Source organism: Thunnus maccoyii, chromosome 20 (genome assembly GCF_910596095.1).
Source record: "Thunnus maccoyii chromosome 20, fThuMac1.1, whole genome shotgun sequence".
Lineage (NCBI taxonomy): Eukaryota > Metazoa > Chordata > Actinopteri > Scombriformes > Scombridae > Thunnus > Thunnus maccoyii.
In genome coordinates, this window is record NC_056552.1 from 16293395 (window position 1) to 16305499 (window position 12105).

General features: G+C 38.7%; 2 protein-coding genes and 1 long non-coding RNA gene across 7 annotated transcripts in view; 1 reads left to right on the forward strand and 2 right to left on the reverse strand.

Annotated features, from left to right (window-relative positions):
- Positions 1-205, reverse strand: part of LOC121886624 — a 30604-nt gene extending 30399 nt beyond the window's left edge. Inside the window, exon 1 of the long non-coding RNA XR_006092790.1 lies at positions 32-205. This is a non-coding gene — a long non-coding RNA (uncharacterized LOC121886624). The remainder of the gene's footprint in view (positions 1-31) is intronic.
- A 1145-nt stretch (positions 206-1350) lies between these two features.
- Positions 1351-6754, forward strand: LOC121886621 (potassium voltage-gated channel subfamily A member 7-like). 2 transcript variants are annotated; one of them, XM_042396763.1, is made up of 3 exons: positions 1351-1663; positions 1849-2620; positions 5070-6754. In XM_042396763.1, exons 2-3 carry the CDS (start codon positions 1934-1936, stop codon positions 5970-5972), a joined length of 1590 nt encoding a protein of 529 aa, XP_042252697.1. In that variant the 5' UTR covers positions 1351-1663; positions 1849-1933; the 3' UTR covers positions 5973-6754. The 2 variants fall into 2 exon arrangements, with proteins under 2 accessions (XP_042252697.1, XP_042252698.1); XM_042396764.1 differs by having other exon boundaries at positions 1853-2620.
- A 1392-nt stretch (positions 6755-8146) lies between these two features.
- Positions 8147-11626, reverse strand: fgf21 (fibroblast growth factor 21). 4 transcript variants are annotated; one of them, XM_042396768.1, is made up of 5 exons: positions 11344-11626; positions 9400-9428; positions 9216-9293; positions 8945-9048; positions 8147-8857 (listed from the first exon to the last, which is right to left on the reverse strand). In XM_042396768.1, the coding sequence occupies exons 3-5, from the start codon at positions 9274-9276 to the stop codon at positions 8567-8569; spliced, it is 456 nt and encodes a 151-aa protein (XP_042252702.1). In that variant the 5' UTR covers positions 9277-9293; positions 9400-9428; positions 11344-11626; the 3' UTR covers positions 8147-8566. The 4 variants fall into 4 exon arrangements, with proteins under 4 accessions (XP_042252702.1, XP_042252701.1, XP_042252699.1 ...); XM_042396767.1 differs by lacking the exon at positions 11344-11626 and adding an exon at positions 10841-11335; XM_042396765.1 differs by lacking the exon at positions 11344-11626 and adding an exon at positions 10841-11335 and having other exon boundaries at positions 9400-9876.
- Between the last annotated feature and the right edge of the window lie 479 nt (positions 11627-12105).

Below are 12105 nucleotides of genomic sequence, written 5' to 3' on the forward strand. Positions count from 1 at the left end.
TTGCTATAGATCATAAAAGTGAGCCCATTACCCAGTAATACATTCTTGTAGTCTTGATTGCCTCTAGTGATTGTTAATAATAATAATGATAATACATTTGATACTATTTGACTCAATTTAGTCTCCTATTACTCCTCATTAGTCTAGTCTGGATTACAGGTTACTGCTGCCAAAGTTAACGTTTAAGGTGAAATGTACAACATGGCCACAGCTGCTAATCACACTGCATCTGGGAGAATAACAAACGAGCAAACGGAGCAATCTGCAAATTGTTTTACACGCAGGTGAGTGTCAGAGCTCTATTGGATAAAAAGGTTGTCAATCAAGTCAAACTGCGCGGCAACGACTTACCTGTGTGCATTCTGATTGGCTACCTGCTTCAGTATCCTGCCTCAAAATGGGGGTACAATTAAAAATGCATTATATATGGGGCAGTTTAGTTAGCAAAAAGATGATGTTGATGGCACAAGAAAATCTGTGTTTTTATAAGCGAGCATGCAGGTTGAAAAATTTATTGGCGCAGTTTTAGGGCCTTTGCTGTTTTTTTCCTGTTCCTACAACAATACAGTACTTTTTGGTGATTAAACAAAGTGTTGAAAGATTCTTAAAAATAATTCATATGTTTAGAGGTGGTGTATTCTAATGTTGACTTGCTTGTAGTGACCAACTGCATTCTCGCAGTTTATGAGGTGCTGATAAGTTTTAATAACTCCCTTTTGGACAATTTTAAAAAGCAGGGTTAATTACAAACTTTTCCATAAATTGAAGATGTGGCGCCACTGCCACACAGAGGGCAAGTCATTTTTTCTAACATTTTTATATCTTATATAAGCTCTGCAAACATAACTGTGACCCATTATTTTATTTACTTTAATTATCTTAGTAAATGCAATGTCATCATGTTATCATGTGATTGTGATTGTCTTCATATAGACAATCTATATAAATCAAAGTTTGTTTAGTCTGAAAATAAGTATTAATCCCTTTTAATTCATAATAATGCAAACTAATTTCAACTGATCCATATACTTGCTAGTAATTTAGCAAAATTAGCAATTACATAGCAATCTAACATTAGATATTTACTGCTTATCTGTAAAACAATGGCCTGTTTGTTTCACTGTTTTTATTTCTAAAAAAATCACATTAAAATCAAATAATTTTGAGTTAATAAAGGACAGCGAGGGACCTCTGTCAGCCAGAGTGCCATGCTTGTTAGAGAGGGTAACGCCAGGCAGTGCCAGGCAGAGGTGACATTTGATAGGGAGGGTGAAGGTTGTCTTGCCCCATAGCTGAAATGGAGGGAAAGGACAGGGAGGGGTCGGAGGGGTCTAGCAGAGATTGAATTTCAACAGGACAGCATTCCCCAAAAATTTCGCGACAGACAACGTGAGGCAGTAAGGGACAGGACATGATCGTGGATGTTCTTTGAGCAAACAACTGGGAGCACAGTTTGTGTACAACCTGGCCAGAGAGTTTAGCTGGACTGGCAGCGGACCTTTGGAGTGTCCGTCAAAGAAAGAAAGCCAAGCAACGACTTTGTGTATATGACAGACGGACATGATGACAGATCAACAGACAAACAACGTGATGAGCCACAGGAGACGAACAATGTGATTTTTCATCCTGCCATTAGTCTCTGTCAACAGCTCTTTTACACGTAGTGAGTAAATGCTTTCCTCTCACTAACTGGGCACTAACATTGCTTGGGGGTAGGGTTAGTAATCCACAGTTCACCTTCTGAATACATTTTGTTACATAACATTTCAAAGAAATTTTAGCAAATTTTGGTGAATGTCTATGTTTATGCCACAGTATCCACTGATTGAACCATTTCTTTGCTTTCAGAAAGGGTTTGCTTATAAATCCAGCTGTTCCTCCAATTTTCAGGAGAGAATTTTGTAGAGTTCCCTTGCCTGGGATACACACAGGGATGGACAGCAGTGACCATCAGGACAATGAAAGAGGAAGTAGGACGAAAGAAAACAATGGAGAGAAAGATAAACAGATGAAGAACCAGCTAAACTGTGAGGAAAAGGGAGAGAAGGAGATCAAAGGGAATGAGAAAGAGAAGAAAAAGGACAGACGGCGTTCTGCGTCTCTATGGAGGAGTGGATGGGCGTTGAGTGAAAGACTGGCCATCAATGTCTCAGGAATGCGTTATGAAACTCAACTTCGCACCTTAGCCCAATTCCCTGACTCCATGCTCGGTGATCCCCGAAGGAGGTCACGGTACTTTGACCCGCTGCGAAATGAGCTCTTCCTGGACCGCAACCGGGCCTGCTTTGATGCAATTCTGTATTTTTACCAGTCAGGCGGGAGGCTGCGAAGGCCCGCAAACATACCCCTGGATATCTTCATGGATGAGCTGATGTTCTATGAGCTGGGAGAGGAAATCATGAACCGGTTCAAGGAGGATGAAGGTTTTCCAAAGGAGGAGGAGAGGCCGTTGCCGTCCAATGAAATCCAGAAAGCACTGTGGATGTTGTTTGAGCACCCCGAGTCCTCATCAGCTGCACGCATTATAGCCATCATTAGTGTCATGGTCATTGTGGTGTCCATCCTCATCTTCTGCTTGGAGACACTGCCTGACTTCAGGAATGAGAAAGAGTCACGAGAGGTAGGGAATGTGATTAAAGTATTAGGCTGTACATTTGGGAGGCAGTCTCAAAATAGTACAAACTTTGCTTTCAAGGTAAGAGGTGGAGAGATTTGAGGGTTTCCAAGTTTCACGATTGTTAGGTGGATGGCATGAGGAGGGAGGAGTATGAGTTAAGTATCCTACGTTTAAACACATAATTTAGTTACTTCAGCTAAGTCACATCAGCAGACTGAACAAGACTGGGAATTTTATTGAAAGAGAAGGAAACATGTAACACAAATTTGTGTTGGTATGTCAAAGGTAAATGATTGGATAAGAGAGAAGCTACTGTTGGTTAAAAGGCTCTTTCTCTTGAGCAAAACAACCCTACTACTTCTAGGGTTTTATGTTCGATGTCACACCCATCAGTTCAATCACACTTGATAAACACAGCTAGTAGAACAGATAAAACTGAGTTTTTAGAAAGCCCACATAAAACCACCTGGATATATGGTCTTGAGTAGGATGTGTGTGACTGCTTGGATCAAAAGGAAACGTGATATGATGGACAGCAATCGTCTAGATAAACACGCACTTGGTGAGTACTACTACAGTGTGTTACAAGGAAAATACTGACAAGGGTACAACTATTAGCCAATATGTCTGGAAGCAGACCAGAGAGTGAGAGAGAGTGACTGAGGGAAGATTATGGTGTGATTATTTTAGTCAGCTGTTAAATTTGATACACTTGGATTCAGGAAGCGCCAAAGGGTACAGGGAGAAATGGGTGGAGCCTGGAATACAAAGAAAAGGAGAAGAGGGAAAGACAGAGTAAAGAGACAGGTAGGTGTGTTAATAAAAGGTCACACAAGCATCCAAACACACAGGCAAAGGTGAGCCAAAGCCTTCCGGTGGCTTAGAACCTGAGACTAAAAGGTCTCACGGGATGAGCAGCATACGTTGGGTCATGTTAACACATTCCTTCAAGAGTGCTGTGCTAGGCTGGGATGCCTTTGCACAAGGGAGTTGCCAGGAACTTACTGTAACTTACTCGTGTCCAAGTCAGCGGTAGACCCACTGAACTGCATTGGCAATGTTGCACAGCGGCAGTGGCTAGGGAGATGGGATAGCGACGAACGTGGAGATGGATGAGGATTGGTGCAGTGAGACACTCTCATGTTTCTCTTCAGAGATCTCACAGAGTTATATTTAGTCTTAGGAGAGCCCTTGGAGGAGATCAACACATAGATGTCCACCTATAGTAATAAACACTGTCACTGACCTGCTACTGAAAGTCATAAGGAGTACTCTAGGTTTATTTAAACTACTCTGAAACTTTATATATCACACATAGCTCATTACTGCATACTAAACTGATCCCTTATATCCATGTCATCTATTTTCATATTTTTAACTTGATGTTAGATGTACAATGTTTTAAACCTCCTGAACAGCCACTACTCATTGCTTGAATGTAATGTTAACTGACACAGAAGATGGAAAGACAGGTGGACTGAAAAAGAGATCGGTACAGCTATGATTGAAATGTAAAGCCAAAGATGTCAAACGCTTTTATGATGCTGCCAAAAGGGAGAACCAATGAGATGGTGGACAACATGCTGGAGTTCTATAGGAACTATCTCTAGGTTATCAGAATACTATGAAAGGAGTCTCAGTAGAGTAAAATGACATAAAAAAAATAGTAGTAAAATAGTAGTAAAAAAAAGCAATTGCCCTGCATTTTATGGAATAGTTTGACTTTTTGGGAAATATGCTTATTCGTTTTGTTGCCAAGATGTTAGATGAGAAGGGCAATACCAATCTGTCTATATCTACAGTATACATAAACTTGTAACTGGAGCCAGAAGCCAGTTAGCTTAGCTTAGCATAAAGACCTGAGATGAGGAATAAGCTAGATAACAAAATCCTCCTAACAACACCTATAGTATAAAACTCACTGATTAACATGCCATATCTTGTTTGTTTAATCCACACAAAAACTGAAGTCTTAAAATGTCAATTTGATGTTTTATGGGGGTAATGTGCTGGACTATTATACTATATAATTATACTATATAATTTCATTGCAAGAAATGTTGTTTTGAGACTTTTTGTGAAGGTTAAACAACATGTTAAGTTGTGAGTTTTACAGGTGATGGCAGATGAATTTTGTTACCATTGGACAGAACCAGGCTTGCAGTTTTCCCCTGTTTCCAGTCTTTATGCTAAGCTAAGCTAACCGGCTGCGTCTTTAGCTTCATATTTGTGGTATCAATCTTCTCATCTAACTGCCAGCCAGAAAGCAAATAAGTCTATTTCACAAAATGTTAAACTACAGTATATAGGTGAGATTTATTCATTTATAGTTTGAAGAACAAGTAGCTAAATTACAGTTGTAATTGTGTATTTTTATTCTTGTTGATACCTCTGTTATAATTTATAAGTACATCTTATATTTTTCCTGTCTGTCCTGTCTCCTCCACTTCAGGAATATTTTTACAGGTACCACTCCTATGCAAAGAACGTATCCGAGACCATGCCTCTTCCATCCAGTGTTTTCCAGGACCCCTTCTTCTTGGTGGAGACCATGTGTATATGCTGGTTCTCCTTTGAGCTCATCATGCGCTTTGCTTGTGCTCCCAGCAAGATGAGCTTCTTTAAGGATGTCATGAACATCATTGATTTCAGTGCCATCCTGCCTTATTTTGTCACTCTGGGAACAGAGCTGGCCAAGGACAACGAGGCCAGTCCAGCCACATCCTTGGCCATCATCAGGGTCATCAGGTTAGTGAGAGTGTTCAGGATCTTCAAGTTGTCTCGTCACTCTAAGGGCCTCCAGATCCTCGGTCAAACACTGAGGGCCAGCATGCGTGAGCTGGGCCTGCTTATCTTCTTCCTGTTTATTGGCGTCATCCTCTTCTCCAGCGCCATCTACTTTGCAGAGGCTGACCACACCAACACGGCCTTTATCAGTATACCACACGCCTTCTGGTGGGCAGTCGTTACCATGACCACAGTGGGCTATGGCGATATGTACCCAGAAACAATGTGGGGGAAGCTGGTGGGATCTATGTGCGCCATTGCTGGTGTGCTTACCATTTCGCTGCCAGTGCCTGTCATAGTGTCCAACTTTAGCTACTTCTACCATCGGGAGACTGAGTGCGAAGATCGAAATGAGTACACACACATCATGACCTGGAAGGACGAGGAGCCTGCAGGGGGGGAGGAAATAGATGAAGAGGACAGGGATCCAGAATATGATTATTATGCCATCGAAGGCATGTGCAGCCCTCTGAATGGGACTCTGTTGGCTGGACTTTGCACAGGGCAGAGCGCAGAGTTCAGAGGAGGAAATATGTATCTGAGGGAACCACTGGTCACCCAGGTGTAGGAAGGGTGAGTGTGTTTTGTACACTTTGACAAAGACACAGTAGGAAAAAGCAGAATTATATAGAGTTCATATGTCTACAGGTCCTGAGGAGAGAAACTGGCAAACAGAAACTGACAAATTGTGTTAGTAAAATCACAAATATAACAATATTTTTAATATAATATACCTACTAAAAATCTTTTTTGGTCTTTTCTTGTCTATTTAAAGTTGTTTATTTTAGCACCAGCCAGTCAAATGTCACTGAAAGGCAACTTTTCTCTGATATAATTTCCAAAAAAGTAAGAAAGACAACAATAATTTACAGTAAGCAACTGGTATATTCTCAGGGTTATGGTATAAATGTGATATGAGCTGTAATTTATTAATGCTAGCAGCTTGTGTTTTAGATGAAACTGACTTTATGAATGTCTGTGCCTTGAAACTATGATGTCTTAGCCTTGTCACTTTGCGCCTTAATGTTTGAAGTGGAAGATAGCTCACTGGCAGTATAGAACTCATGTCTCGTCAAAACTCAACCAAATACCAGCGTAGTTGTAGCTGTCATTGCGAACAGATTGAGATCTCTTGTAAACCAACCCCACATTCTCAACATTCTTCTGTAAGTAATATACAAAGTTCACATTTTTGTAGTTTTGGCTTATGTGACCTGAAGCAACTGACATGACCTTTATCATGCTGTAATACAACACTGTGGAATGACTTAATGACACTAGTGTTACCTATTTGGGTTAAAGAGGGAAGTTTTGATTGCTTTTGCAAATGTTCTATATTTATCTGCTTAATTATGTACTCATTGTTTTTAATAAAGATTCTATTTTATTAATTTTGCTGTGTTTTTATGGCTGCTTATGGTAGTGGTTGATTATTTAGAGAAAAGATTTAAATCTACACCAATGCCACAGAAAAAACAACTTTTGCCTTTTACATACTGAACTTTTTAGTGTATGTAATATAACAAACTGGAGAAAACCATTATACTTAATCTTTTTCTGCTTAGACATCTCCAAGCACAACATTTAGTCACAGAGGTCTGCCAGACTGAATCTGTGTTCCACTTTCGTATGGTCGTGACTGACCTTTTCCACAGCTACTAAGCTGTTATAAGCGGTAGCTTCCAATAACATTGTTCTCGATTTCACTGGAACACATAAGCCTTGCTTTCCACAATATCAGAGTGATGACCCATGGAAGGCATGTCTACTAATGTAACATTGTGAAAGTAAACTGCTTCAATAATGTGTTTTAGTTGTTAATTTAACGCTCAGTGAAGGGTAAATGTGATCCCTAAATCACGAGAACAGAATGTTAGTCAGTCAAGCAGCACAGGAAACATTAAAACATGTAATATAAGATAAACTATTTTGACATTTATAACTGAAACTTGCTGTAATTTTGTATGAAGTGGGCTATTTGTATAGCAGTATTATTTTAATTAACTTTTATATGTAAAAACTCATCCTGCTAAATAAATTAGAAAATAGTTATGTGGGAAAAATCCAACATCAACAAATCCTTTAATGCTGCTGGATGAATAAAAAAATGTATTAAAACGAATCTCAACTAAAGACTGGTCACACCAATCAAATTTACTGACTAGCTGGTGATGTAGTGTTGCTTCACTTATTTTGATTTTGTAAGTCAAACACAATAATGTTCATAATAGAAATATTTTCACCTCTCTTCAACTCCCCTTTTTTATTTCAGAAACAAATTTAAAAAAACAGCGAGTTTAAACAGATCTACATATTCTTGGCAGAATAAAAGAAATTACACTGTGCTCAAAGAATTTGGGTCAATTGCCTTTACTTGGACTCAAGTCAACTCCAGTCCATGTCACCTGGAGTTCAAGGACCAAAGCACTTTAAAAATAAACAACTTAAGACAATTTATGCTAACTAAGTGCTAAGAATGCACTACACATTGTAGAAAATTGGTTTAATACATTTATAACAAATTAAAACCCAAAAACACAAGACTCAAATGATCACCAGGGCCCAAAAAGAGAACTTCACCTACTTTTCATTATTTCTTATTTGCCCACTAGAGGACGCTCTTACTCTCACAATATTCAGCCTAATTCTCACTCCCCTACTGTTAATCTCTCATCACCAGTGATAGTAGATTTGTGCACCAGTATACATTCTTGTGCTTAGAAGGACTTAGAAAAACAAAAGTCAAATTTGGGATATGTTTATTTTCATTCAGAACTTATTTCCAGTGTGAAACACACCTGAGAGGTACATACATAATCTTACGGGACTTTTAGAGAAACTCCAAAAGCCTCACATATAAATATTAACACAATGTTGCAACATGGGGTATTTCTTCCTCAGACACAAACATACAGCTCTCAAACTACAAAGCATAAAATCCCAGAAGGTTAACTTAAAATGATTTAGGCTTAAAGCAGACCATTGGAAACACACAACACACACAATAAATAAATAAATTACAATAATGTTTCCCCCAAATGTTGAAAATGACCAAACCACAGTACAGCTTAGTATATCCTGGCATCTCATGACAAAATCAAGTCTTCAGGTTTGACCAGGTCAATGAAAGGACACTTTTAGTATCTATAGTGTTATTCACCTTTACTTGTTCATTGAGAACTGAGGACTGGACATAGAGTTTAGGCCCATTCCAAGGAGGTCATCAGAGTCCACGTTGAAATATTTCTCATTGTCTGGTGGTTGTTCAGACACACTCACCCTTGTCAACGTATTCCTAATTGGTAGGAATCGAGTGAAGGGGACTGAGTGTCGATCTGGGGAGTGTTTTGATGCCAGAGACACTGGAAATCCATTGTGTGAGGAGAGGAAACGGGTGTATCCATCTGCCAGCAGCAGTTCTCTGAAGGTGCAGTCAGCCTCTGCATAGTGCCTCTGCAAATGACAACATAACAGATGTAAATTGTCCGCAGGCGACAGGAAGGACCAAGGCGTTATGATGTTGACGCTCTTTTTGCTTACCTGCCCTCTCAGACGGCCTCTGCTGTCCATACAGAGAAACAGAGATGTTGACTGTCCCTTGATGACTACGTGGCCTCGTTCAACTGATTTCAGCTCCAGCACACCTGGAAACATGGAAAACATAAACAGATGTGCTTCATAAATCTCCTGCTGGTCTCCATTTTCTGGGTCTCAAATTATCCAGAGAATTATGTGGATATTTTGAGAGGAAAATATGCTAAATTGGGCCCACTGATGCTGTCTGTTACTGATTTTTCTGCCAAACACTCACTGTAAGGGGTCTGAGCATCACTTCCTGACACTCTCCCATCCTGGGTCATCTGCAGATACATCCCTCGTCTATGATTTTCTGCAACAAAGGAAATCAGCATAATGAAGAATTTAAGGTGTTTAAGAGCAACAATATATATCACAGGCATTATATTTACACTGAAAGTAACTAAAATGAAAAGTACCTGTGTAGAGATGCGCCTCTCTGACTTCACTGTTAAAGGATAACAGAGGGTTGGAGTCAGTGAGATAAAATGATAGAGAGAAAGGAAGGGGGATGATTAAGAAGAAAGAAAGCACAACAGTGAAAAAGTTGTGTGGAAACCAAGACATTTGGAGATAAAAAATTAACCTCCTGATAAATAATAAATATAAAATTAAATAAATAAAAAAATGAACTTATAAAATAAATAGGAAATATTCTTTGCTCTGTCTGAGCAACTTCTTTCAGATTAAACTCTAAGGGCAAGTTTTGTGCCCTTATAAAGGAGTTCGGAGAAGGAGGTCCTTCGTGAGAGTAATGCATGAGTCAGACATTTCTACATAATTAAACTATGTGCTGAGAGGAAGATCGGTGTCCTCACACTATGTATGGGCTTCTTCCGTGTCGTTTACATTAAAAGTTGCTGTAAAGTTGGGTTTTTGGACTCCCACGAGGTCATCTTAGCCAACCAGTATATACAAAATGAGTATAGATTGTTTTTATGTTTCCCACTGTTTCCATTATCTTAACACTTGATTTTACATTATTCAAGGACTTGTGAATGATTGTGCGTCTATGTGCAATTTATGAAAATTGATTTTCGTTTATAAACAAACAGATGCACCAGTGAGGACAATACTCATCAAGAAGTAAAAATGTAATACACTTTTTAAATTAAATTTGATAAGTTTTTTAGTCAAAAGTTCCAAGTTTATTTGAAGACTTCTTATTTTGTCTGTTCATACTTACAAATATGAGCAAATAAGCTAACTCATGTGTAGATAAAACGACTTACAGTAACTCAGGGTGTTTCCCCTCCCTTCCAGTTAGAAAAAATACACATTTCACAACTGCAAGAAGATATCTCTCTGCGTCATTTACTGAATAAATAATAACAAACAGATACTAGTGGAAGTCACTAAAACTATTTTGGGTTTTACTGTGTTTATCTTACTTTGATATGTGTGAGGGAAACACTATGTTTATAAGAAGAAGACAAGTGTTTATGTGACTGCAGCTGTGCATTTCCCAGAGAGGTCGTACGTCAGCTTGTAAATTCACTAGTTAAGAAATCCTGTGCATAACCAGGAGGCTTCACTTTCTCCTCAGAGTGCATCACCTACTTTCATTTCATTGACACGATACCTAAGGGGTCAGTTCATACTAATTAATATAGTGCCTCACTTGTCAATAATAAGAGTCTGAAAGCTACATTAAGATGTCATTAAGTGTTATTACACTGTGACCATTATTCTTGAGGTCAAATAAATCATTTGTGACACTGTCAGACAAATGAAAATCATGAAAAAAGCATTTTAAAACATCTTTCATTAAGCTTCCAAACTGTTAACAATGTAACATCAGAGAAATATTGTGACCCCGTTATTACAGTAAGTATGGATCATCTGTGAGAGTTTAACAACCTTTAACAAATAGTTGTGTTTGATGATGAGGCATGCTCAGACATGTTTCCTGTGCCTGTGGTTCATCAGCAACGTTGAAAGTGACGTAAACAGAACGGTAGTCATAAACACAGAAAAGTATTCTTTCATGTTTATGTTGTGTTTATAATTATGACAGGAGTGTTATGTCTGCTTCATGCTCAAAATCCGAGTGATATATACAGACGGGATACAGTTTTAAAGATGGAACTCATCCAGCAGATGGCGCTAACCTGTCTAGCCTCCAACATTTGGGAGCCTGTCCCCCCCCAAAAGACGACCCTAAAGGTCGTAAATTCAGCGCGAAAAACGACCTATAATTACGTTTGAGTGACAGATATCATATAGCAGCTGTAGTAATTATATATCAGATGCAGTTCAGATTAATTATCTATATAAGATGACTTCATTATTAGGAGGAGGCAGGTTGGGTGGATGTGTGGATGGCTAGATAGTTAGATGGCAAAAAGTGGCAAAAAGTGGACTTAGCTGCAGGAGGCTGCTGTTACTTCCTGTTTTCGAAAGCAGCATATTACACTCCAGTGGGTCGTTCTTGAGTGCAGGTACAAATGAGCTGTGTGGTTGTTTAATTTGGAGGACTTGCTCTGGCAGGGACCCGGGAAATTACAGCATTGCCACCCCCATCATGTGTATATACAACGCTCATGTCAAAAACACTGTAGAAAACATCAGAGTGGACTCAATTTGAGTCACAGTATTTTGAATAAATTAGACATTTCAGTATGCTTCATGAATTTTATTTATGCAGCTTAGCTCCAAACACTAGGTTAATAAAGGATGTATTGGAAAATAATGTGTAGATATTTAAAAAATCTGCATTAAAATATATATAGGCTGCAAAATAACTAAAGAAATGTGAAACCACTTGTTGTTATAAAACACCTGTACTATTTATAACCTTTGCTGTGACAAAAAAGCACTGGGGTTTCCTCTTCCTGTTTTGGCTCATCTCCAGTCCTGTGGTGCTCAGTTCACCCTGACTGAGCAAAAACATGTTGTATATGAGATGCCATAACAGCCATAACAATAAAGAGCTGTAACTACGAACAAAGAGGAGATGATGTCTGTTTAAATATATACGGGGCTATTCTGTCATAAAGTATAGTAAAATAGACATAATATATTAATATATACTTAAACTGTAGCATAATACAGTTTATGAATACCCAAGAGTGCCTAAACTGCAGTATAAACGGTAAAAACTTAAATATACCTCATCTCATGTT